At 44.7% G+C, this 27,754-nt stretch overlaps 1 protein-coding gene across 2 annotated transcripts in view; it reads right to left on the reverse strand.

The window, feature by feature from the left end:
* The window catches only part of USP32 (ubiquitin specific peptidase 32), a 433,758-nt gene that overhangs the window by 184,741 nt on the left and 221,263 nt on the right, over nt 1–27,754 (reverse strand). For both annotated transcript variants that reach the window (XM_063954012.1, XM_063954011.1), the window contains exons 6-7: nt 3,149–3,280; nt 2,269–2,376 (exon numbers count right to left, since the gene is read on the reverse strand). In XM_063954012.1, coding sequence (XP_063810082.1) covers nt 2,269–2,376; nt 3,149–3,280 — 240 coding nt within the window. The remainder of the gene's footprint in view (nt 1–2,268; nt 2,377–3,148; nt 3,281–27,754) is intronic.

Genomic DNA, 27,754 nt, shown 5'->3' on the forward strand with positions numbered 1-27,754 from the left:
TGCTCTATGGTCATTTGAATGGCGTCCCTATCTAAGGTGTCAATCTCCGTAGATAAGGAATCTGCCCATGCCACAACCGCACTACAAACCCAGGCCGACGCCATAGCCGGTCTAACAATAGTACCTGAATGAGTGTAAATGTGCTTCATGATAATTTCCTGCCTGCGATCAGCAGGATCCTTGAGGGAAGCCGTATCCTGAGAAGGCAGTGCCACCTTTTTTGACAAGTGTGTCAGCGCCTTGTCTACTTTAGGCGAAGATTCCCATCGTATCCTATCCGTTTGTGGAAAAGGATACACCATAAGAATCCTTTTGGGAACTTGTGGTCTCCTATCCGGAGATTCCCAAGCCTTTTCGCACAATTCACTCAGTTCAAATGAGGACGGAAAAGTGACTTCAGGCTTTTTCCCTTTATACATGTGTACCCTCGTGTCAGGGACAGGGGGTTCCTCAGTAATATGCAAAACCTCTTTAATGGCAATAATCATGTACCGAATACCTTTTGCCACCCTCGGCTGTAGTTTTGCATCTTCATAGTCGACACTAGAGTCAGTATCCGTGTCGGTATCTGTCTCATCGATCTGGGATATGGTGCGCTTCTGTGACCCCGAAGGGCCTGGCGCCACAGGGACAGGCATGGACTGGCTACCTGACTGATCCCTAGCTTCAGCCTTGTCTAACCTTTTATGCAATAGATTGACATTTGCATGCAAGACATTCAGCATATCCACCCATTCCGGTGTCTGTGTTGCCGACGGCGACATGACATTCAAGCACTCCCCCTCCACATTAAGCGAGCCTTCCTCGTCAAACATGTCGACACACGCGTACCGACACACTTCACACACACAGGGAACCTCTTTTCTGAAGACAGTATCCCCTTCAAGGCCCTTTGGAGAGACAGAGAGAGAGTATGCCAGCACACACCCCAGCGCAATGAACCTGGAGACCAACACAATGTTTTTCCCCCAGCCGCGCTGTATAATATGTTATCCACCAATTATGTGCCACCCCCCCTCTCTTTTAAACACCCCTTTACTGTGTGTAAGCAGGGGAGAGTCCGGGGAGCTTCCTCTCAGCAGTGCTGTGGAGAGAAAATGGCGCTGGTGAGTGCTGAGGGAGAAGCCCCGACCCCTCGGCGGCGGGCTTCTGTCCCGCTCAAACTTACTAAAATATGGCAGGGGCTCCTTTATATACATGTACAGTGCCCACCTGTACATGTATATTGTCTTTTGCCATAATAGAGGTGTTATATTGCTTCCCAGGGCGCCCCCCCCCTGCGCCCTGCACCCTTACAGTGACCGGAGTATGTGAGGTGTATGGGAGCAATGACGCACAGCTGCAGTGCTGTGCGTTACCTCAGTGAAGCTGTAGGCTTCTGCCGCCTGAAGTCTTCTGACTTCGGTTCTTCTGGCTCTGTGAGGAGAACGGCGGCGCGGCTCTGGGGGTGGACGCCCAGTAAGAACCTGTGTTCACCCCCTCTGGAGCTAATGGTGTCCAGTAGCCGAGGAAGCAGAGCCTATCTTAGACAAGAAGGTCTGCCCCTCTCTCCTCAGTCCCTCGATGCAGGGAGCCTGTTGCCAGCAGTGCTCCCTGTAAAAAAGTAGAAAAAAATCCAAACAAAAATGCTTCTAGGTAGAGAACTCAAGAGAGCTCTCTGCAGTGCACCCATCCTGCTCTGGGCACAGTGTAAAACTGAGGTCTGGAGGAGGGACATAGAGAGAGGAGCCAGTGCACACCCAGAGTCAAAAGCTTTCTTAAAGTGCCCTATATCCTGCGGAGCCCGTCTATTCCCCACGGTCCTTACGGAGTCCCAGCATCCTCAAGGACGTTAGAGAAAATGTTTTAAAAAAAAAAATAAGAATTATTGCTAAAACCCTTAATTTAAAGAAATGATTGAAGAAAAAGCATAGTAAAACATCAGAAACAAAACAAACAAAAAAGCAAATAAAACTAGAAATACATTTTGAGCAGATGTATTGTAATGGCACGGATCGTGCTGCTATAGCACTTCCTGTTTCGCCTCATTACTGAGGCCAAGCAGGAAGCTACACCAACAAGATGTATTAACATCTTGTCTGCCAGGGTGGGGGAGTGGAAATAAACTCCCCCCTCCCTCCACAATCCCTGCCTGACTGCACAGTGCACCAGCTTAGTGTTGATGCGCTCTGTCTAAAATTAATGGGAGGCTACCACATTGGAGTACATTAGGCAGCAGTTATCACTGACAGAAAACATTCCTTCTTCCCTGTGAGCAATGGTATTTACATTTTTGTCTCTCAGCTAGTGGTCCCCTGCAGCACGCAGACAGCCCACATGATATCTCCTTGAAGTCTATGTGGTTGTCACGGTTTTCATCAAAGGCGTTAAATAAACCTAAAGAAAAGAAAAGAAAATTAAATTAGATATTTACATGTAACAGCTAAAAACAGTGCACTAATTTTACCTAAAATGTGATATAATACTCATAGAAGTTCTAAACCCACATGAAAGTAAATATGCATTTATTTAGCACCTTTATCCAATATCCACTGTATAATCTGTAAATATATATGCAATAATCTGAAATGTTAAGGTGCTAATTTATATCAGATCTGCCTACCAATTAGATGAGCAAACTGTAAGATGGTGAATCACAGCCTTAATGTAAGACTGCTGAGGACCTCAGAAAAGGACTGGAAATGGCAGCAGTTACTAATGCACAGCTTTTCTACGTGGATTAGGGAACAGTACCTAGGAGTAATACCTCTGTAATTCCAGCAATCTACTATTGAGTGAGAGGTAAATAGGTATAAATGTCCTGTGATGAAACTAACACAATGAAATATCAGTCAAATATGCATGCAGGTTTTTTTGTTAGCATTACATATGTATATGCCACTGTCATTCAAAAGACAAATACAGATTTGTTCATACTACTGTAATAGGGCAAGCAAATACATATCTGTTTGTAAGCATAGCAAATTCAATTAATAGTGCTTTAAATACAGAAAGGAGGATAAAAATGAACGAAAAAAAATCATATGTGATTTGTACATATATTTCTTTAGAAAATAATGTTTGCGTTTGAGGTGTACGTAAGATAGTAGCATAATTGTTGGAAGCTCTAATTGTTCACAAGCCCCAAACTGTATAAACAGTAAAATACCTTCACTCAAAGACTGATGAATTGGAGGTGAAATCAATGGGACAAATGTTTCCAGATCAAATCGTCCAGTCCGTGACTGAGCCTTTAATAGCCAATATCTTTTTTCCAGGTCGATGATGTCAGATTCTTCCACTGTCAAGGCATGCCAAAATAAGTGGTTGCTATAAGCATTGTGAGTTCAATAGTAATATACAGACTTCCAAATACATAACTAGACAGACAGAGAGTTTGGTAAAGTAACTGCAAATAAAAAATGTGCGCAAATGTTTCTGGCCAGTTTAATTTTTTTCCTAATCACACTTTTGCACTTGCACATAAAAATTACTTTTTAAACTGTTTTGGAACATTATATTGAAAATGTCTTATGCCAGATGTGCTAAGGTGTAGAAAAAGGTATTACTAGTCAACAGCACAAGCCTTCCTAAGAACCTGGACAATCAGTAGGAAATACCTCCTCGCAGGAATCCCAATAGTGGACGGAGGAGTGCAGTCTAAGCATAACTTGGTGACCCACAACCACCGTTCTGATAATTTCATCAATATCCTGTGTTTTAACCACTCACCTTATATAGATCATGAACATTAAATGCTATACACAGAATAGGAAGATCTGTAAAATGTTACTGGCTATGATAAAAAAAATAGAAACGTCTTTAAAATCTCAGACTGTCCTTGGAAGTAAGGATCATCAATTATGCAGCAAACAAGTGTACATACAGTAGTTGCTTAAATAATCTAAATACAATATGAAAATTGTGTAAGCTCTATTAAGGTATGGGGCCCTTTACAATACACACCGTGAATGTTCCTACTAAAAGAGAAACATACCAACGAGAAACCACACAATTGCAAATTGATGAAAAAATATTTGTTTACATGTTTATGGGCACTGGGTGTGCATTTTACATTTTGCCTCAATCTTATTTTTGTGCTAGCCCATAACGAATATCTATTTTAAACTGCACTGGAAGCAAAACTATACAGCAAATTAGTTATTATATAGATACGACAAAACAGAATAGTATGCCGAAAAGGTAATATTTGGTAACAAGATACCTGTAACCTGGACAAGCGGCAGACAAAGCATTCCTAGGCAAAGGCGCTCTTAAAATACAGAGTTCACAGTAAAATGCCATAAAGACTAAAGCCGGGTACACATTATACGACATGTAAATGATACGATGTCGCTCACGATTTCCCTGAAACTCCCGGACAACGATATTGAGCATAGACACTGAGCGATTTTATAAATGACCAAACGATATACGAGTCATATGACACTACTACATTGTTGGGTTTCAGCCTAATTTAACGACATTGTCGTAACTGAGCTGCATGTACAGACGACGTCACCAACGACCAGGGGTGTAGCGAGGGTGGCTCCGGTGGAGCGCGAGCTCCGGGCGCCAAAAAAGTTAAAGGGCGCGCTACCACCCCCAACCCCCCATTCCTGTGGGCCACTGTACTGGCACCCACAGTGCAGGAGGAGGGGAAGCAGAGGGGGTGCACACTGGTTCGGAGACAAGGTAGGGAACAGGGCAGGCCAGAGACGATAGTGGGAGAGACTGACAGCTCTGCCCACCCTCTTTATAGTGCTGTGAGGCAGTAATGCTAACCATTAAATCGTCCGTACTGCCATGCCCCTATATTGTTGTTGCAAGCCTTCAGTACACACTGAGCCTATTTTAAACATGGGGGGCACCCAAAGGAAACTTTTGCCCTGAGCTCCACAAGGTCTGGTACCGGCCCTGTCACCAATTTAGGATTTTTAAATATGGTTTCTTTTCAAATGTAACTTGCCACCACATGTTGACCAGGCCCCCAATTCAGTACAGGGGAAGGGGGCGCCAAAACATGCCCTTGCTCCAGGCACCATGGCGCCTAGCCACACCTCTGCCAACAACTCGCGGGAGCGCGCATCGCTAGCGACATAGTGCGTACACAATGGACAATATCACAAATCAGTTTAAAATGTCATCTAATGTGTACTCATCAAAAGTGAACTCTTATTTACTGCAGCATGACAGACGAAAGTATAATTTATCAACATTGTCGCAAGAATAACTTTAGGCAGGGTATTAGTCAAAACATGAAATAGGTAGTGTTTATTCTAAATTTGTATTTTATGTTAAATTGTCCTTTAAAATTTCAACAAATAGGCTACTACAAACTCTCGAAGTGTGGCAGCAATGCCCCCAGTAAAATAAATCATCTATGTGCCCTGTGATTGCGTAGTACTGTATTATAATCTACATGCATTTAAAGCTAAACAGAGGGGTTTTCTTTTCTAGTGCATACCACCATCGACCATAGCAGTTAAGTAAGAAGAAAAAACAAAACAAAAGTCTAATCTAAATGTCCCTTTCAATACTCACATTCAATTATGTATTTTAGCTGAGGAAACATTAGTAATATCAACTCATTTTGAGAAATGTACACAATGTACTGCTGCCCACTGATCTAAAGCATGCCTGTTTTTCTTTGTATTACATATTAATGAAAACCAGGGCTATAACACATACTGATCATTGCAGAAAAAAAATAGGATTTTAATACCTACCGGTAAATCCTTTTCTCTTAGTCCGTAGAGGATGCTGGGGACGCTTCAAGAACCATCGGGGGTATAGACGGGATCCGTAGGAGACATGCGCACTTTAAGACTTTGAAGGGGTGTGAACTGGCTCCTCCCTCTATGCCCCTCTTCCAGACTCCAGTTATAGGAACTGTGCCCAGGGAGACGGACATTTTGAGGAAAGGATTTATAGGTAACTAAGGTGGGACACATACCAGCTCACACCTCAAACACGCCGTACAACATGGCATTAAACAAACTCCAGTCAACGGCATGAACAACGTCAGCAACAGGCTGACTACAACATAACACAACCCGTGTGTAAACATAACTAATAACTGCAGGTAGAGTCCGCACTGGGACGGGTGCCCAGCATCCTCTATGGACTAAGAGAAAAGGATTTACCGGTAGGTATTAAAATCCTATTTTCTCATACGTCCTAGAGGAGGCTGGGGATGCTTCAATAACCATGGGGTTTATACCAAAGCTCTAGAACGGGCGAGAGAGTGCGGATGACTCTGCAGCACAGATTGACTAAACATGAGGTCCTCATCAGCCAGGGTATCAAACTTGCAAAATTTCGCAAAAGTGTTTGAACCCGACCAAGTAGCTGCTCGGCAGAGTTGCAATGCAGAGACTCCGCGGGCAGCCGCCCAGGATGAGCCCACTTTCCTGGTAGAGTGGGTCTTTACTGATTTCGGTAACGGCAATCCAGCCGTAGAATGAGCCTGCTGAATCGTATTACAGATCCAGCGCGCAATAGTCTGCTTGGAAGCAGGCGTTCTAATCTTGTTGGCAGCATACAGGATAAACAGAATTGAGCCGTTCTGGCGACATAAATCTTCAAGGCCCTGACAACATCGAGGGTTTTTGACTACGCGAAGGCGTCAGTAGCCACTGGTACCACAATAGGCTGGTTCATGTGGAACGATGAAACCACCTTCGGCAGAAATTGTTGACGAGTACTCAACTTTGCTCTATCTTCATGGAAGATTAAATAAGGACTCTTGTGAGACAAAGCCGCTAACTCAGACACCCGCCTTGCGGATGCAAAGGCCAATAGCATGACCACTTTCCACGTGATAAATTTCAACTCAACCTTCTGCAAAGGTTCAAACCAATGTGATTGAAGAAAATGCACCACGTTAAGATACCATGGTGCCACTGGGGGGCACAAAGGGAGGTTGGATGTGCAAAACTCCTTTCACGAAGGTCTGATCTTCCGGAAAGGAGGCCAACTGTCTTTGAAAGAAAACCGATAAGGCCGAAATTTGTACTTTAATCGAGCCTAACTTTAGGCCCGCATCCACACCTGCTTGCAGGAAATGGAGAAAACGCCCTAGCTGAAATTCTTCCGTAGGAGCCTTCTTGGATTCACACCAAGACACATTTTCTCCAAATATGGTGATAATGTTTAGACGTCACTCCTTTCCTAGCCTGAAGAAGTGTGGGAATAACTTAATTGGGAATACCCTTCCGGGCTAGGATTCGGCGCTCAACCGCCAAGCCGTCAAACGTAGCCGCGGTAAGTCGTGGTACACGCATGGCCCCTGTTGTAACAGATCCTATCGAAGAGGAAGAGGCCAGGGATCTCTTATGAGTAATTCCTGAAGATCTGGATACCAAGCCCTCCTTGGCCAGTCTGGGGCAATGAGGATCACTTGAACCTTTGCTTTTCTTATGATCTTTAGCACCTTTGAAATGAGTGGAAGCGGAGGAAACACGTACACCGTCTGAAACACCCATGGTGTCACCAGGGCGTCCACCGCTATTGCTTGAGGGTCCCTTGACCTGGAACAATATCTCTGAAGTTTCTTGTTGATGCGCGATGCCATCATGTCTATTTGAGGAATTCCCCAAAGACTTGTCACTTCTGCGAAGACCTCTTGATGAAGACTCCACTCTCCTGGAGGGAGATCGTGTCTGCTGAGGAAGTCTGCTTCCCAGTTGTCCACTCCTGGAATGAAGACTGCTGACAGAGCGCTTGTATGTCTTTCCGCCCAGCGGAGAACTTTTGTAGCTTCTGCCATTGCCGCCCTGCTCTTTGTTCCGCCCTGGCGGTTTATGTGTGCCACTGCTGTTATATTGTCCGACTGTATCGGAGACGGGCAGATTGCGAAGTAGATGTTCCGCTTAAAGAAGGCTGTTGTAAATGGCCCTTAACTCCAGAACCTTTATGTGTAGACAAACTACCTGGCTTGACCATTTTCCCTGGAAGGTTTCCCCCTGTGTGACTGCTCCCCAGCCTCGGAGACTCGCATCCATGGTTACTAGGATCCAGTCCTGGATCCCGAACCTGCATCCCTCTAAGAGGTTAGAGCTGTGCAGCCACCACAGGAGTGAGATTCTGGTCTTGGAGGATAGGACTATTTTCCGGTGCATGTGCAGATGGGATACGGACCACTTGTCCAATAGGTCCCACTGAAACACTCTGGCATGGAACCTGCCAAACTGAATGGCCTCGTAGGCCGCCACCATCTTCCCCAGCAACCGAGTGCATTGATGAATTGATACTCTCGCTGGTTTCAGAATTTGTTTTACCAAACTCTGAATTTCCAGAGACTTCTCTTCTGGAAGAAAAACTCTCTGTAATTGTGTGACCAGAACTATTCCCAAACACAACAGCCGCTTTGTCGGATTCAACTGTGATTTCGGCAGGTTTAGGAGCCAACCATGTTGTTGCAGCACTGTCAGGGAGAGCGCAATGTCCTGCTCCAGCTTGTCTTTGGACCTCGCCTTTATCAGATCGTCCAGGTACGGGATAATCGCGACTCCTAGCTTGCGAAGGAGGACCATCATTTCCGCCATTACCTTGGTGAAAATCCTCGGAGCCGTGGACAGACCAAACGGCAACGTCTTAAATTGGTAATGACAATCCTGAGTAGCAAACCTCAGGTAAGCCTGATGCGGAGGATAAATGGGGATGTGTAAGTAGGCATCCTTTATGTCGACCGACACCATGAAATCCCCTTCCTCGAGACTGGAGATCACTGCTCAGAGAGATTCCATCTTGAATTTTAATTTTTTCAGGTAAAGATTTAGGGACTTTAGGTTCAGAATTGGTCTGACCGAGCCGTCCGGCTTCAGGACAACAAACAGGCTTGAATAAAAGCCTTCTCCCTTTTGTGCCAGGGGGAACCCTGACAATAACTTGATTTAGACACAACTTTTGTATTACATCGCATACTACCTCCCTGTTCGGAAGTGAAGCTGGTAAGGCTGATTTGAAAAAACGTTGAGGGGGAACGTCTTGAAGCTCCAGTTTGTACCCCATGGACACTATTTCTACAATCCATGGGTCTAGGGCCGAACGAGCCCAGAATTGACTTTAGAGCTTGAGACGTGCTCCCACCGGTGCGGACTCCCGCAGAGAACCCCCAGCGTCATGCGGTGGAATTGGCATTAGCCGGGGAGGACTTCTGCTCCTGAGAACCTGCCATGGCCGGAGATCATTTACCTTTTCCTCTTCCTCTATTAGCAAGGAAGGAATAACCTCGGCCTTTTTTGTATTTATTCGGCCGAAAGGACTGCATCTGCAAGTGGTGCGCTTTCTTTTGTTGTGGAGGAACATAAGGCAAAAATGACGAATTACCCGCGGTAGCCGTAGATACCAGTTCAGCGAGACCTTCACCAAACAATACACCACCTTTATACGGTAGAGACTCCATAGCTTTCTAAGAGTCCGCATTAGCATTCCATTGATGAATCCACAATGCCCTCCTAGCTGTGACTGCCATGGCATTGGCCCTTGATCCCAAGAGGCCAATATCTCTCGCCGCTTCCTTTAGGTAGGCTGCAGCGTCCCCGATATAACCCAGCGTTAAAAGGATGGTATCCCTGTCCAGGGTATCTAAATCAGATGACAAGTTATCTGCCCATTTTTCGATAGCACTACTCACCCACGCAGATGCAATAGCTGGTCTGAGTAGTGTACCTGTGGTGACATAAATGGATTTCAGCTTATTTTCCTGCCTACAACCAGCAGGATCCTTAAGAGCTGCCGTGTCAGGAGTTGGTAAAGCTGCCTTTTTAGACAAACGTGACAGTGCCTTGTCTATAACGGGAGGTGACTCCCACTTTTCTCTATCCCCAGAGGGGAACGGATACGCCATTTGAATCCTTTTGGGAATCAGAAACTTTCTGTCAGGATTTTCCCACATTTTTTCAAAAAGGGCATTCAGTTCGTGAGAGGGAGTAAACGTTACCTCAGGTTTCTTTCCCTTATACATACAGACCCTAGTATCAGGAACAGCAGGGTCCTCAGTGATGTGTAAGACGTCTTTTATTGCCACAATCATGTACTGAATGCTCTTTGCCAATTTTGGGTCTAATCTGGTATCACTATAGTCGACACTGGAGTCAAAGTCCGTGTCGGTATATGTGTCTGCTAACTGCGCAAACGAACGTTTATGTGACACTGAGGGGGTCTGTACCTGTGATAACACATCCTCCACAGATTTTTTCCATAACTGGTTCTGAGACTCAGATTTATCTAATCTCTTATTAATAAGTGTCACATTAGCATTCAAAGCATTCAACACATTTACCCAGTCAGAAGTCGGCGGTGCCGACAGGGTCACTCCCACAGCCGTTTCTGCCCCCAACACAGTCTCCTCCTGGGAAGAGCACTCTGCCTCAGACATGCCGACACACCTTTACCGACACCCACAGACACACTGGGCCAAAAGGACCCACAGTAAAGCCTGTCAGAGAAACACAGAGGGAGTTTGCCAGCTCACAACCCAGCGCCTGTCCCGGTTCTGAAAGCTATAAATATAATGCCTCAGACCCTGCAGCGCTTTAAAAACACTTAATATTGCACCAAATATGCTGTGCCCCGCCCTGTTTTGCACCCTGTTATATCAGTGGTGAGGAAGGACCAGCGTCTCTGCATGCTCTGGAGAGAAAATGGCGCTGATGTGAGCTGTGAGGGCTAAGCTCCGCCCCCTACATGGCGCGCTTCAGCCCGCTCTTTTTTAAATACATTATGCCGGCGGGGGTATGAATTTAGTGCCCAGTCACTTCAATTCCAGTCTGCCAGCCAAAAGAGAGGTTTATAATGCTGCCCAGGGCGACCCGGGCGAAACCCCCCCCCCCTTGCACCCTACCGTGCCGCTGTGTATGGGAGCATGGCGCGCAGTGCGACCGCTGTGCGGTACCTCAGAGAAAGTCACTGAAGTCTTCTTTTCTTCTCCTACTCACCTGTCTTCTGACTTCTGGCTCTGCAAGGGGGTAACGGCGGGCTCTGGGAGTGAACCCCTAGGCGTACCTAGTGTTCCAAACCCTCAGGAGCTAATGGTGTCCTGTAGCCAAGAAGCAGAGCCTTTAAACTCCCTAGAAGTAGGTCTGACTTCTCTCCCCTAAGTCCCACGATGCAGGGAGACCGTTGCCAGCAGCCTCACCGAAAATAAAAAACCTAACAAAGTCTTTTCCGAGAAACTCAGTAGAGCTCCTCAGTTGTGCATCCAGTCTGCCTGGGCACAGATTCTAAGCTGGAGTCTGGAGGAGGGGCATAGAGGGAGGAGCCAGTTCACACCCCTTCAAAGTCTTAAAGTGCCCATGTCTCCTGCGGATCCAGTCTATACCCCTCATGGTTCTTGAAGCGTCCCCAGCATCCTCTAGGACGTATGAGAAAATAAGTTTTAAAAAGACATCCGAACACAAATATGGGCAGATGTCCATCTATAATATGTGCAGTAATACTTCAATTATTACTTACCCAGCTATGTAAATATCTGAGCAACTAACAAAGAAGGAGTATGCTTTTACAGAGTACGCTGACTCATTCCATGGGCAACAACTATTTTGTCCTAAGGGATGTAATGAGTGTTCCTAGTTTTTTAAAATGAATCCAAATAAGCAATTAGATTTTTCCTATCAGGATTATTTTTCTTGAAGCGTCTACAGCAGTGGTTTCCAAACTTTTTTGAATCACGGCGCCCTAGAGTAGCAGAATTTCTTTCACGGCACCCCTAGGCCAAAAATTTCTTATTGAGAAATTTAGAAAAAAATATTAAATTAACTAGATTGTGTTTATATGCCATCCTTAGGCTCAAATGTGTGGTGAGGGACAAGATTTGCTTCTGTTTGTCCCCATATTTTATGACTGACAGCTACTAGCACTGGTTTTGCCTATTATATTGACCATAAATAATTTGAATAGGTCCTGGACCACCAATCCAAGGCACCCCTGCAAGTGTCCCGAGGCACCCCAGGGAGCCACGGCACACAGTTTGGGAACCACTGGTCTACAGCATTTTCTTTTCTTATATAGGGGGGAATTCATTTAGAAGAAATACTGTAAGCACCAGGAGAGAAAAACACATTTTACACGACTTTTCACAATATTCATCCTGGATTTTTTTTCCGTGCTGACCAATTTGGCATGACCCCCCCCCCCCCCCCTCCCCCCAGGGTTCCAGACACACAGGATTCAGAGAAAACTGTGTCTTCGGAATAAGCAGTCTGCTATTTCCGGATGAGCAATCCCCAACAAACCCAGGCTCGAGCCGACTTATCAGGGTTAATTTAGTAGGCCCGGGGGGGTGGGGGGGGGGGGAGGGGCAGGGAAGGTGTGACAAAACATGGTGACTAATTAAATCCCCCCTTAGAATAATTGCAAGGGAGAAAAATGTATTACTTTTTTTTGTTTTTTTCTTTATTGGTCATGAATACTTCATGGACAAGTGACACTGGTTCACGGAATCCCCAGAATTCAGCTTATAAGCAGTCCTCCTTCTTAACAAAATTTATTTCCTTCTATACCTATTGCAGATGCTGCAAGCTGCATTTAAAAAGGTTCATTATAAGAAATAGAAGTGGAATACATGCAGAGATCTAACGATCATTGCAATTATGCTACGGATGCACCCGAGTTACACCAAGTACTGATATTTAAGTGATTGGGACAGTAGGGACAAAGAAAGCCATTATATTCAGGTGGATTGGCCAAAACACACCTCGCTTGTTCCAGGAAAGAAAAACGTTGTGAACAGGTAACTTGGTGACCCTGATAAAGTGAAACTTCCTCCTTTGTAGATCAAAATTAGACTATTAAAAAGAGCTTGTTTAAAATGGTGAATAAGGCGCAAACTGGGTTCACAACCTTGAGAAATAAGTTTCCCCTGAATCAGCGATGCCAAGAGTAAAGAAAGTATTTTTGTAGGTGGTCAGATCAGAGAATTGTTAAGAGATGGGAGATGTGTAGGAGCGCTGAATGATGCTGAGGAAGCGGTGTGGCAGAGATTCAGATGTGTCTGCACAAACATTTAGGGGGAATCACAAGGCCAAAAACTTCCAAAATAGTGGATGACCTTACATCTTACAAAGTAATGGGGTGCAATATGTCATTAAAGATTAATTGCTTAGACGCTCACTTGAAAGTTTTTCTGGAAAACATGGGTGCAGTGAGCATCTGTGTTGAGCCATGGATTTGGCTTGGTGACAGAGTTTGAGCACCTCTGCTGTACACATTTCGACCATTCTTGTGATGCTCTACCAGCAGTGCCGCCAATTCTCTGAGTTGTACAATTGCTTTCAATAATTGGGAAGTCCAGGATTGAAGGTTGTAAGTATGATTAGGTTTGTAGACACGTATCGGCACCGTGGTCGGGACTTCCGATTGCGAATTAAGGCAATCGAAACATTACATCAAAAGAATGATCGCAAAGTTGTGTACCTAGCTTTACGTGTCAATCAAAAACCTTGCCTGATGAGGGAAATTTCACAGATTTAATTTAAGCACAAAAAATACGTGGGATAGGACATTTTTTTCTTCTGGTTTCCCACCGTTATCAGTCAGAGACAGATAATGCAAAACTTTTTTTGAACATTTATCGCACAGCATGTACATAAACAAAAAAATTGTTCACTGCTGAAAATTGTAATACAATGGTCTGAATAGTCTGACTTGCTTTCAAAGCATGTTTTATCATCAAAAAGTTGTCCTGATGATCATGCCAAACAAAGTGAGGTGTACGGAGGCACGCAGGAATTGTAACATCACTCAACTCATACATCTGTTGTTTCGAATTGTCTCTAAAGTTAGGTAGTAACTAAAAGCTGTACATTTTCCTGCAACAAAGAGCTTCAAAACAAGCTATTTTAAAGTTCAACTTTACAGGCCATATACTGAATATTTTTTTCAGCAGATCAGACAAAACAAGATCCTGAAGTGACTCCATTCATAAAAAGTTTTGTCTTCACGTTTTTACAGTTCATTGGTCCAATAAAAGAAAATCTGCTGTAGAGCAGTCTGGCAGATCAAACATTGGGGAATATCAAAGCAACAAATCAGGAGTCAGGACCCTGTTTTGTTGTTTTTCAGCATTGGCAGATTATATTTCATGTCCATACCCTGAAAAATAATATTTTACCTTCAGCACCAGTCACCATTCCTGGCACTCACAACAGTTTCCAGTGTGCTCCTTTGTTACCCTCAGTGCCAATCGCTATTGCTGGGTGCTCTCCAGAGTTTCCAGGGTGGTCCTTTTGTTACCCTCAGTGGAAATCACCATTGCTGGGTGCTCTCCAGAGTTTCCAGGGTGTTTCTGTGTTACCCTCAGTGCCAATCACTATTGCTGGGTGCTCTCTGGAGTTTCCAGTGTGCTCCTTTGTTACCCTCACTGGCAATCACCATTGCTGGGTGCTCTCCAGAGTTTCCAGGGTGTTCCTGTTACCATCAGTGCCAATGTTCGGAATCAGGAGGCTGCATCTTATGTACGGTTTTCCCAAACCCATAGGGGTAGATGTAGTCAGGGTCCGGACTGTCACAATACTGGCTGCGGAATCACGACGGTCAAAATAATGACAAATCCAAACTGAGACTTAGGGTTAGGTACCAGGGGGAGGGTAAGGGTTAGGCTGCAGGGAGGAAATTTTAGGGTTAGGTTGCAGAAAAGGACAGTTAGGATTAGGCTGCGGGAGAGGTAGGTAAGGGTTGAAATACTCATCAACATTTGTTGAGATTCCGCTACCAGTATTGTGAACGCTGGGATGGTTAACCAACAACTGTTGCTGCTTTAAGGTGCATACACACGGTGCAATGTAACCTTACGATTTTGACTACATAGTCAAAATCGTAAGGAAAGTTTGTGCAAATCGTGCCATGTGTACACAGCTTGCGATACCGATGCACAGCCCCGCGGGATCAGTATCGCAAGAAAAAAAATAGACTGTGCAGGCAAGGCAATTTTGACTAGAATGTGTACAATCTAGTACATTGTATAGTCAAAATCGCAAGTAAAGATAGTCAATATCAGTGGTTCTGGGGAGTTCAAAGGAAATCACAAAGTCAAAATCGACACTTAGTATATCACCATGTGTATGCACCTTAACACAGGGGGTCATGCTGGATACACAATGCTCAGCTGACTGGGGGGGCAATTCAGACCTGAACGTAGCAGCAAATTTGTTAGCAGTTGGGTAAAACCATGTGCACTGCAGGGTGGTTAGATTTGGGTGAGGTGTGTTTAAACTGAAATCTAAATTGCAGTGTAGAAATAAAGCAGGTAGAAACAAAATAACCCACCCAATCTAACTCTCTCCGCAAATGTTATATCTATCACACCTGCTTTGCCCAGCTGCTAACAAATTACTATCAGGTCTGATTTACCCACTGGGAGCGTGAAACTCTGCCCCCTTGCTGTGCAACACGGTTTTCCCTTGCTATGTTTTTTCTTTGCTCCCAATATATAAACTGTAATTCATTCTGAACTCACTCCTACTCACAAGAAAATGCAGCTCAGCTTATAAACTAGTTAAGAGAAGACAAAGGAGTCTGCTATTCAATAATCATTGGGGTGCTGATGTGCTATCTATATAATAAATACCAATATGCTGGCTTAAACGCATTATTAAAATAAACTGCTGCACTTAGTACCTTATATTAGACTCGTAGACAATATCTGTCCAGAAGCAAAGGTTTGGAAATTAAACAAGACGGGTCCTGAGAGCTCCTAAAAGATGCGTAGATACCTGTAAAAGTGTACTTATATGGCCATTGTTAGCGTTTCTTTTTCAGGCAATTATTTACATCGTAAGCTAATCGCTTAACAAATATGACATTTGTGTCTTGTTCTACACTGTACAGCTTCCCTAAAGTCTGTGCTACTGTCTGTCATAAATGCTATTTCCTGCATTTTTTTCTCTCCAAATATAAAAATGTACAACACATTTTTTATTTTGTGCTCTGGGTGGGATTCAATTTTTTTGGGAGGGCACCCGCTCCTCCTGTTGGTGACTGGAGCTATTCAATTGTTTGTGCCAATGGGTGTGAATACCGCAGGCGTCCATTATTTCTAAAATGGAAGTGCTGAAATGGAAGAAGGCGGATATCTGGGGCTGCTGACATAAGCCTGACGGATAGCCAGACGAATCCATCTGGCTAACGTCTGTATTGAGGCTGGCCAACCCCGCCGAACAGAATCATACAGCACAAACAACGCATCTGATTTACAAGTAGACGCCGTTCTAGCAATGTAAATACGCAAGGCCCTGACTACGTCTAGGGTGGAAGATTGACCATAATCATCCCTGAAAGAACTAACCACAATAGGTTGATTTATGTGAAATGCGGACACTACCTTTGGAAGGAACGAAGCGTGTATCCTGAGTTCAGCTCTGTCCTCGAGAAAAATGAGGTATGGGTGATCTGCATGACAGTGCCCCCATTTTTGAAACCCGGCGAGCCGATGCCAGGGCCAAACGGAGAACCTTCTTCCACAAGTGATATTTGAGGTCCACGTCTTTTAATGGTTCAAACATAGAAAATTGAAGAGAAATGAGCACCAAATTAAGGTCCCACGGAGCTGTAGGTAGGATAAAGGGAGGTTGTAATCTGCGTGCCCCCTGAAGAAATGTTTGCACTTCCGGTAGAAGGGCTATCCTTCGGTGAAAGAAAATGGATAATGCAGAGAATTGTACCTTTTAAAGAACCCAGGCGGAGACCAGCCCATCCTGAATAAAGAGCAGCAGTCAAGGAAGACGAAAAGACCTGGATGGAATAGCTTTTCTTTCACACCATGAAATATAAGAACGCCAGATGTGATGATAATGAGCCGCCGTAACAAGCTTTCGGGCGCATAACATGGTAGGCATGACAGTTTCTGGAATACCCCCGTCTCTTAGTATAGCGGTCTCAACAGCCACCCCATTAAACGCTACCGTGCTAAGTTGGGGGGTGCATGAAAAGGCTCTGTTACAGAAGATCTGGACGAAGTGGAAGGGTCCAAGGTTCATCCGCCAGTAGAATTCGTAGGTCGGAGAACTAAGTTCTCCAAGGCCAGTTTGCCGCGACCAGAATGACTCTGACTGTCTTGTGTTTGATGTGTTTTAGCACTCAAGGAAGAAGTGGAATTGGTGGGAAGAGGTAGTCTAAATCGTACAGTCAGGCTACTGTGAGAGCATCTACTGCTTCCACTGTTGGATCTCTGGCTTTCAACACATGTCTTGGGAGTTAATGGTTCAGTGGTGATGCTATTAGGTCTATCTGAGTACATCCCCACCGTTGAACTAGGGCTTGAAACACTTCTGGGTGTAGTGCTCATTCTCCGGGGTAAAGGTCTTGTCTGCTGAGATAATCTGCTTCCCAGTTGTTCACTCCTGTGATGAACACTGCAGATAGGATCACCTGTTGTCTCTCGGTCCATGATAGGATACGAGTGGTCTCTTGCATTGCCATGCAACTTCAAGTACCACCTTGTCTGTTGATATAGGCGACTGCTGTCGCATTGTCTGACTGTATTCTTACTGTTTGAAAATGATGAAGATGAGCCCTCTCCAGTAATGCGTTGTAAATTGCTCTGAGTTCCAGTACATTTATGGGCAACCTGCTTTCCTGAGTTGACCACTTTACCTGAAAATGATAGTCTAGGACTAGCACATCCCATCCTCCGAGACTCAGAATTATCCAGTTCCTGATTCAAAATCGTCGACCCGCAGTCAGATTGTTGGTCTGGAGCCACCATAGGAGCGATAACCTGGTTTGAGGCGACAATTGGACAGTCCGATGTAGCTGTAGGCGAGAGCCTGACCATTGAGATGCTAGTTGAAATTGTATGGACTGAAAACGTCCGAGTTGTAGTGCCTCTAAAAGCAGCCACCATCTTTCCTAGCAGTCGAATGTAAAGGTGCAAGGAACACCTTCTTCGGTTTGAAGACCAATCGAACCATTTGACGAATGTTGTGAGCCTTAACCATTGGCAGAAACACATGTTGCTTCTTCGTATCCAGTATTAAGCCCAGAAATTGAAGTCGTTGGGATGGAATCAGATTGGAGTTGTCGAAACCGATTATCCAACCGTGCTGCATCAGAATCTGATACGTTAGGATAGCATGCCCTAGAAGCATGGTCTCTGATGAAGCCTTGATCAAAACGTTGTCTAGGTATGGGACTATTGTGACACCCCGCAATCGTAGGTGTGCAACCATCACTGACATGACTTTAGTAAAAACACGGGGTGCTGATGACAATCCGAACGGCAGCGCCAGCAACGGATAATGATCCTGTAAAATTGCAAACCTTTAAAACGCTTGATGAGGTTTCCAGATTGGGATATGGAGATCACTGATTGAATAGATTCCATCTTGAATCGATAAAATGCTTTGTACAGGTTTAGGGTTTTCGGGTTTAGAATTGGACTGAGTGAACAGTCTGGTTTCGGTACTACAAAAAGGTTTGAGTAAAACCACCTGACCCATCTGTAGTATCGGTACTGGCAACAAAACCGGAGGAGGGACTGGATTGCTTCTTGAAAAAAACTGCAGTCCTGTCTTGAGATACCAGCAGGCCAGTTATGAAGAACGGATTTGGCGGAGAAACTACCAAATCTTTTTTGTAACCTTGTGACACTAACTGGTGAATCCCGTGGAAGTCTGTATCCATACCTGTTGAAATGACTGCAGACGAGACACCACCTGTGGAGCCCCAAGGTGGGTTGGAAGAAGATCATGCCAACTGCTTGTCTGCAGGCTTAGCCTACGGATGGCGTGCTGCAGCTTGCGGGTGACCTCTACCTCTGCCACCTCTATCATGGGTGATGGAAACTCTACCTCTGCCCTGAAAGGGCTGAAAAGACGGTCCCGTATATGTTCATCTGGTGGGATTAGCAGCCGAAGGTAAAAAGGTGGACTTACTCCTGGTAGCTTGGGAGATCAATTTGTCCAATTCTGGGACAAACAGGATGTCCCCTGAGAATGGCAGAACCTTGACAGCTCGTTTGGAATTTGCATCCAATTGCCAAGAGTGTAGCAAAAGAGCCCTGCGAGCTGCTATAGCAGAAGCGGAAATCCTAGAACTGACCCGACTAATGTCATTTAGAGGCCACTTCTAAGTATGTCGCTGACTCACTGATGTGCTCTGCCAGTACTAGAAGATCTGCTCTCGGAGTACCGGAATCTAATCCTTGTGCTGCCCGTTTACCCACAGCTTAATTCACCGAAGCACTTACAAGTGCTGGTCTGAGTAGTACACCAGCGGCAATGTACATAGACTTTAGTGTTGTTTCTAATTTATGTTTAGACAGGTCCTTAAGTGAATTCGCCCCTGGAACAGGGAGGGTCGTCTTTTTGGACAATCTGGACACCGCAGCATCTACAGGAGGAGGAGTCTCCCACTTCTCCGTCATAGAAGGGAAATTTGAAAGGAATTTTTTGGGGACCTGAAAATGCTTGTCTGGCTGTTCCATGCAGTCACCAAGTGGTCATGCATCTGTGGCGAGAAGGGTAAAACCACAGAAGATTTTTGTTGCTCACCAAACAAGTCTTATTCCTGAGGCGCAGATACTGGTTCCTCCGGAAGTTTAGTACCTGTCTCACCGCAGTTATCAACTGTTCCGACACCCTGGGTTCTGATCTCAGTTTCTTGTGGAAGGTCTTCCATGCATTCTTCCCATTCACCTTCCTCTGCTTCCTCTAGGGAAAAGTGTTCCTCGTCCAACTCATTCTACTGAAGTACAGTAGGCTGTGGACGTTTCTGTCTAACGGAAGGAACAGGAGCAGTTATATTTGAAGAATACATAAAAGTTACTAATCCATCCACGGACATAGCCAAGCCCGTAGCCCAAGCTGGTTCCGTCTTACAAGACTCTGATAATTCTGAAGATAAATTAGCAATGCTTCCCCCACTAGGACCAAACCCCAGGGCGGGGCAGGAGAGGAATCAGCTGTCATATCAGCTTCTGCTGCAGTACAAGATCTCCCCTCTAACTGTGTAAATTTAGTATTACACGTAATACAATTAAACAGCTTCTGATTTGGCAGCAAGCCCAATACTCTGCACGGGTTTAGCCGCTTTAAAAGTCTAAACCCGATGTATTTGTGCACAACAAGGGCGATAAGTAACGTGCGGATGTGGCTGTCACGCCCAAGTGCCTAAAAGGCAATATTGGGCATAAGAGCTCCTAAATGGAAATGCTCAGGTAGCAGGCCAAATAACCATTACTGAGCTACATAGCTTTTTATAATAACGTTTAAAACTGCAAATATGCAGAAAAGCAGCAGCATAACATGACTATGCCATCTATTTTAGACAGCATCTTCTAGTTAGGTAAGCCCACTGCTCCCTTCAGCTCCTTTAAGTAGGCTTCCATTATTGGTACTGGGCTCTAGGTGACAAAAGTGAAGTCCTGCAGTGCTAACATCATAGAAAGCAGTCAGTCAAGCTAGACAGGTAGTTCATACTTCCTAACCCTGTAAGCGTGTAGCACATGGGCTTCTGATTATACAACACTTAATCCAATTAAGTTACACATGCAGTGCACATGCCCCTTTACTACACATAAGTGGCTAGGATGGGATCTCAGTACTATCCATTTTGGATGAGAAGCTACATATATGTGAAGTACTGGTTAGGATCCCAACGTTTAAAAAAAAAAAAAAGTGAATATACGTTTTATACACACACACACACACACACACACACAGAGATAGATAGATAGATAGATAGATAGATAGATAGATAGATAGATAGATAGATAGATAGATAGATAGACGCACCCCTATCACTTAAATTATTGTATTATAAAATAAATCATTATTACAAGTGATTGCTCTACATTGTGTTTTATGTACAGTAATTCCTGACCGGTTAAACAAAAGGAGGGAGACAGAGGTAGACATTTTCTCAGTGCTTCAACTTCTACTTTCAGGATATTCCATGAAATCAAGGACACAATACATGATAATTAAATCTCATATAACCGCTAACATTTCAGCATACTTCTGCTGCTAAAAGATTGTAGCATCTGTTACAAGAATCTCTGCTACAAGAATCTGTCGTACAGGGAGGGAAGTGCTACGCTAACCAGGCAGTGACTGGCAGAATGGGAATGTTGCTTTGCAGAAATGCACTAGTGGACTACATACAGAGGCAAGAACAATGATCTCACAATACTGTAGTTACATCTCCTGCAGAATAAGCTTTTTGGCCTGTAACAAATATACACCGTCTTAAAAGTGTAGGGAGGTGCATCAGCGGTCTGATTAACAATAAACAATGTAGTGAACCTTCATGGTGCTATCTGAATACAACAAATTTAGGGTTTTGCAGTATTTTAAAGACGAGCAATACTTCTAATATTAATTCCTTTGTTCATTCAAATTAAAAGGACAACACTGCTCCATTCTGCAAAAAAAAAAAAAAAAAGAAAGAAATCACACAAAAAAAAGCACAAAGGAAACGTAGCCAAACGCCTAACCTTTTAAAATAATCTTAAAAGGACACCACTATAGCAAAAGATTCAGTTTAGCAGGTTATACCCTGGTTGTATTAGGTGCTCTTTGGGCCATGAAATGAAAGAGGGCAGAGAAAAGATTTAGTATTATTAGGTAGAGATTACATTCTCTAATAACAGAATGCAGATGAAGTTGTGCACTGTTCTGCTTAGTCATTCCCAAGGTTTAATTGCTGGAAGAAGCTGCCAATTAAAGTTATTGCGGTTTCCTTCATGGCATCCTTCTAAGAGCTAGATAACCCACGTAAATTGATAAAAATGAAAAACGATTATTGTTCTGCTCTCTATAATTACGAAAGAGTAAGTTCCTAAATTTTGAAACAAACTATTACAACGTTTTCTGTTGGTCTAGGTAATTACATGTATTCACAAAGGGCACCTAATGCATGCCAAATCTAAAGACTTTTAAACTAACATTTCTGTATTTTTTCACACTAAGATCACACTAAAAAAAACTTTGCAATACATTAGTGATATACTGACATTTAAATGTGCCCTTCACAATATAAAAAAAATAAAAAATTTCATAAAACTGGTGAAAACATGCATTTATATTTCAGAAATCAATAATAAAAATGGAAATACGCAATTTGTCGATTATCAATGCACAACAAACTGGTGACATTAAGCATCAAATAAATCAAATTACAATGTCGTTGACTGATTCACCTACCTACGGGCCCGATTCTTGTTGGCTCACAGCAGTAGAGATATACCATGCTCCAAACATTTTAATAAGAGGATACATCTAGTATGTGCCAGAACTGAATTATACTAGGTTGGCAAATTCAACAGAATTTCCTATAGCAACACCGTCACCATTGTGTGGTCACTTCTACGCCACAAAAACAGCACACTGACAGCATGTAAGCTCTAAGAATATTAAGGATCTACTTAGTGTGACGTAGTGTGGCAGGGGAGAAAAGAAGATAATATAAGGGATAGATTCAGACTAAGCCACACTAGAAGGTTTACTGATTAGCCCAGTGATTTGGAAAACACTACCATTTCGTTTCAGTGACCATGTCACAGAAAACTATGACTCTATAACAGTGGTTCCCAACCTCGGTCCTCAAGTACCCCGAACAGTTCATGTTTTCTATTATTTTTAAAATAAAATACAACAGATTCTGTTCTACAGACTGAAGATAAAATTTCAAACAGTCAAATATCTTTGATAAGGAAGAACAAAGAAAATTAAAGAAAATAGAATTTTAATTACCTACTGGTAAATCCATTTCTCGTAGTCTGTAGAGGATACTGGAGTTCCATTTAGTACCATGGGGTATAGACGGGTCCACTAGGAGCCATGGGCACTTTAAGAATTTGATCGTGTGGGCTGGTTCCTCCCTCTATGCCCCTCCTGCCAGACTCAGTCTAGGAAACTGTGCCCAAGGAGACGGACATACTTTGAGAGAAGGATAGATAAAGATAGTGGTGAGATGCCGAACCAGCACACACAAACAGAGGAAAGCCAAGCTAACCAAAGTTGGAAAAGCAACGGCTGAACCAACATTACTTAACCAAGTAACAGTGCAGGAAGAATGAAGTACTGTGCGGGCGTCCAGTATCTTCTACGGAATACGAGAAAAGGATTTACCGGCAGGTAATTAAAATCCTATTATCTCTTACATCCTAGAGGATACTGGGGTTCCAATTAATACCATGGGGATGTACCAGAGATCCCAAACTGGGTGGGAAAGTGCTGATGTTCCTGCAGAACTGATTGACCAAACTGAAGTTCCTCAGAGGACAAAGTATTAAACTTGTAGAACTTAGCAAACGTGTTCGATCCTGACCAAGTAGACACTCGGCAGAGCTGTAAAGCCAAGACACCATATGTAGCAGCCCAGGAAGAACCCACTGACCTAGTAGAGTGGGCCTGTACAGATTTTGAAACCTGCCGTGGAATAAGCATGCTGGATAATGAGCCTGATCCAGCGTGCAATTGTCTGCCTTGAAGCAGCACACGCAATTTTATTGGGATCATATAGAACGAACAGCAAGTCGGAATTCCTGTGACGGGCTGTCCTCTTTACGTCTACCTTCAAAGCCCTCACAACATCCAAAGACTTTGAAGTAGCAGAAGTGTCTGTGATAACCGGAACCACAATAGGTTGGTTGATGTGAAACGCAGACACCACTTTCGTAAGAAATTGCTGACGAGTTCTGAGTTCAGCTCTGTCCTCATGCAAAATTAAATAGGGGCTCTTGTAAGACAAAGCCCCAGCTCAGACACACGTCTTGCTGAAGCAAAGGCCAACAGTGTGACGGTCCTCCACTTAAGATATTTTATGTCCACTTCCTGTAATGGTTCAAACCAGTTCGATTGCAGGAACTGTAACACCAAATTGAGATCCCAAGGGGCACAAAGGAAGGTTGGATGCGCAGAACACCTCTCAAAAACGTCTGGACCTCAGGGAGAGAAGACCATTGTTTTTTAAAGAAAATGGACAAGGCTGAAATCTGAACTTTTATGGAGCCCAGACGCAGGCCCACATCCACACCTGCCTGCAGAAAAAGAAGGAAACGTCCCAGGTGAAATTCCACTGCAGAATAAGTTCAGCTCTCACACTAAGACTTATTTCTTCCAAATACGGTGGTAATGTTTAGAAGTTACCCCCTTCTTGGCTTGGATCATAGTCGGGATAACTTTGTTAGGGATCCCTCTTCTGGCTAGAATCAGCCGTTCAACTTCCATGCCGTCTAACGTAGCCACGGTAAGTCCTGATAGACGAACGGGCCCTGTTGCAGAAGATCCTCACGAAGTGGTAGAGGCCATGGATCTTCCAGGAGCATCTCCAGAAGGTCTGCATAACAGGCCCTCCTTGGCCATTCCGGAGCAATGAGTATTGCTTGGACCTTTTACATTTTTATTCGTTTGAGAACTCTTGTGATCAGAGGAAGTGTAGGAAACGCGTACACCATCTGATAGACCCATGGAGACGTCAGAGCGTCTACCACCACCGCCTGTGGGTCTCTCGACCTGGAACAATACAGCTTGAGCTTCTTGTTGAGACGAGAGGCCTTCATGTCGATCTGTGGATATCCTCATCGATGTGTCAAGCACCTGAACACTTCCAGGTGAAGGCCCCACTCCCCCGTGTGCAGGTCGTGTTTGCTGAGGAAGTCTGCTCCCCAGTTGTCTACTCCCGGAATGAAGACCGCTGACAATGCCACAGCGTTTTTTTCTGCCCAGAGGAGAATTCTTGACACCTCTGACATTGCTGCTCTGCTTCTCGCTCCGCCCTGTCGGTTTCTGTACGTCACTGCCGTCACATTGTCTAACTGGACCTGAATGGCCCAATTGTGAAGATGTGAGGCCTGCAGGAGGGCGTTGCATATGGCCCTGAGTTTCAGAATGTTGATTGTAAGGATGACTTCCTGACTTGACCAGCTTCCTTGAAACTGCACCGCCTGGGTGACTGCAGCCCAACCTCTGAGGCTTGCGTCCGTGATTAACAGGATCCAGTCCTGAATTCCGAATCTCCAACCCTCAACGAGGTGAGAAATCTGTAGCCACCACAGAAGGGAGATCCTGTCTTTTTGCAACAGACAGATCCTCTGGTGCATGTGAAGATGCGATCCAGACCATTTGTCCAACAGATCGAGCTGGAAGGGTCTTGCGTGAAACCTTCCGTATTGAAGCACCTCATAAGAGGCCACCATTTTCCCCAGAAGGCGAATGCACAGATGCACCGATATTTGGTTTGGCTTCAGGACATATTGAACCATTGACTGGATAACCAATGCCTTTTCCAACGGAAGGAACACTTTCTGCGACTCCGTGTCCAGATCATTCCCAGGAATAGGAGCCATCCATGTTGGCTCTAGGGGAGATTTTGGAAAGTTCAGAATCCACCCGTGATCCTGGAGTAGTTGGGTTGTGAGGCCAATGCTGTCCAGCAACCTCTCCCTGGACGGCGCCTTTATCAGTAGATCGTCCAGGTCTGAAATTATGTTCACTAACTGCTTGCGGAGTACAAACATCATCTCTGCATCACTTCAGTGAACACCCTCGGTGCCGTGGAGAGACCAAATGGCAGGGCCTGGAACTGGTAGTGACAGTCCTGCAGTGCAAACCGTAGATAAGGCTGAATAGGCAGCCAGATCGGAAATGTGAAGGTACGCATCCTTGATATCCAGAGACACTAGGAATTCCCCTTCCTCTAGACCCGAGATCACCACTCTCAGAGACTCCATCTTGAACTTGAACACCCTTAAGAGCGGGTTCAAGGAATTGAGGTTCATAATTGGTCTTACCGAACCGTTCAGTTTCGGTACTACAAACAAGTTGGAAGAGTACCCCTTGTTGTGCAGATGAGGTGGAACTGGAACAATGACTTGAGTCTGTACCAGTTTCTGGATGGCGTGCTGTAAAGTTATACTTGCCTCTTGTGAAGCTGGTAAGCTTGATTTGAATAATCTGTGAGGTGGGAGCTCTTTGAACTCCAGTCTGTAGCCCTAGGAAATAAGATCTATGACCCAGGGATCCCAGCACGAACTTGACCAGAAATGACTGAAGAATTTTAGTCGGGCTCCCACCTGACAGTCCTCCAGGCATCGCAGTCCACCGTTATGCTAAAGGCTTTGAGAAAGCAGAGCCTGAGCTCTGTTCCTGAGCACCTGCACTTGCTGGTCTGCGTGGTTTACCTCTTGCGCCGCTGGAGCCCGTAGAAGCACCCCTGGATTGTCCCTTAAACTTGGCTGTTCGAAAGGACTGTAAATTTGAAGCTGAATAAGCTTTTCTGGCTGGGGGAGCTGCGGAAGGAAGATACGTAGACTTATCCGCAGTAGCTTTGGAGATCCATTTGTCTATTTTGTCTCCAAACAAGGCCTCTCCTGTGAATGGTAGGCCTTCCACGCCTTTCCTGGAGTCCGCATCAGCAGTCCACAAGCACCTGCATGCTGACACTGCCATAGCGGTGGTGCGTGCATTAAGCAAACCAATCTCTTTTATGGCTTCCCCCATAAAGTTTGCAGAGTCCTGTATATGTTGCAGGAGTAAAACAACATTTCCCCTAGACAAGGAATCTAACCCCTCAATTAGGTTACCTGACCATTTAGCAATGGCTTTTGTGTTCCATGCACATGCAATAGTGAGTCTCTGGGCCACCCCAGCAGCTGTGTACAATGATTTGAGTGTAGTCTCAATTTTATGATCAGACGTATCTTTAAGGGAGGCTGCGCCAGGGACAGACGATACAATTTTTCGTGACAGCCTAGAGACTGATGCGTCCACTATCGGTGGATTTTCCCTTTTTTTCCTATCCAATAGAGGAAAAGGAAAAGATGAGAGCAACCTTTTAGGGATTTGAAATTTCTTATCAGGATTAACCCACGGTTCTTCAAACAGGGTATTCAATTTCTTGGACGCAGGAAAAAAGTGACGGAGGACTTTTTTTTTTACATTGAAATAAGATTCCTCACACTCCCCTGACACCTTATCAGGAATTTGCAGAACCTCTCTGATAGCCTCTTAAGAGCCTCTATTCCCTGTGACAGAGTAGCATCCCCACCCTCCAAATTCACCTTACCCTCCTCCATGTCTGACCAGTCAGCATCAGTCAGACTGCAGGATATGAGCCAGAGATCATTTTTGCAGACAAAATGGGAGGGGACCGAGACGCTGGTTTGGGGACAGTCTCTATTCATAAACTCATCCACAGTCTGTCTTAAGTATTGCGTTTCTTTCTCATTGCGGGACAGCTTTGAAGAAATATGTGAGATCATTCCCTTAATGGAATTAACCCACTCCGGTTCAGTCACGCTATTCTGGGAAGGTGCACTGCCCTGAGTACCCAGTAGTGAGCCCCCTGGTTAAGAGGAACACTCCGCTGTACAAGAAACACACTCTTTGCCTGACATAATGTAAATGTGACAGCACACACACACACACAGGAAAAGGTTAAGCACAATTAACCCACAAAGAGCCCTTCAGGGAGACACTGAGTTATTTGGAGCCAGCCCCCAGCGCGCCCTTATCGCTAATGCCAAGCTTAGCCGGGTCGCAGACTAAGTACCCTGATATGGGACTTAGTACACTAATAATCGCTCCCACACTGCTATGACCCCCTGGTACTGCTGAGGTAATCTGGAGTTTCTCCGGAGGAGCTGCGCGTCTGTCAGTCAGCGTTTGTGTCCACTCCAGAGGGAATACGGCGCTGGTGAGTTGCTGGATCAGCTCATCGTGAATCCCCCCCCCCTCCCTTCAATGGCGCACGGTCTTCCCACTTTTTTTATACTGACTGAGGTAATCTGGTGCTTAAAATGGAGAGAAAACAGGTTTAAGGCTGTTTTAGA

This window comes from Pseudophryne corroboree, chromosome 2, assembly GCF_028390025.1.
Source record: "Pseudophryne corroboree isolate aPseCor3 chromosome 2, aPseCor3.hap2, whole genome shotgun sequence".
NCBI lineage: Eukaryota > Metazoa > Chordata > Amphibia > Anura > Myobatrachidae > Pseudophryne > Pseudophryne corroboree.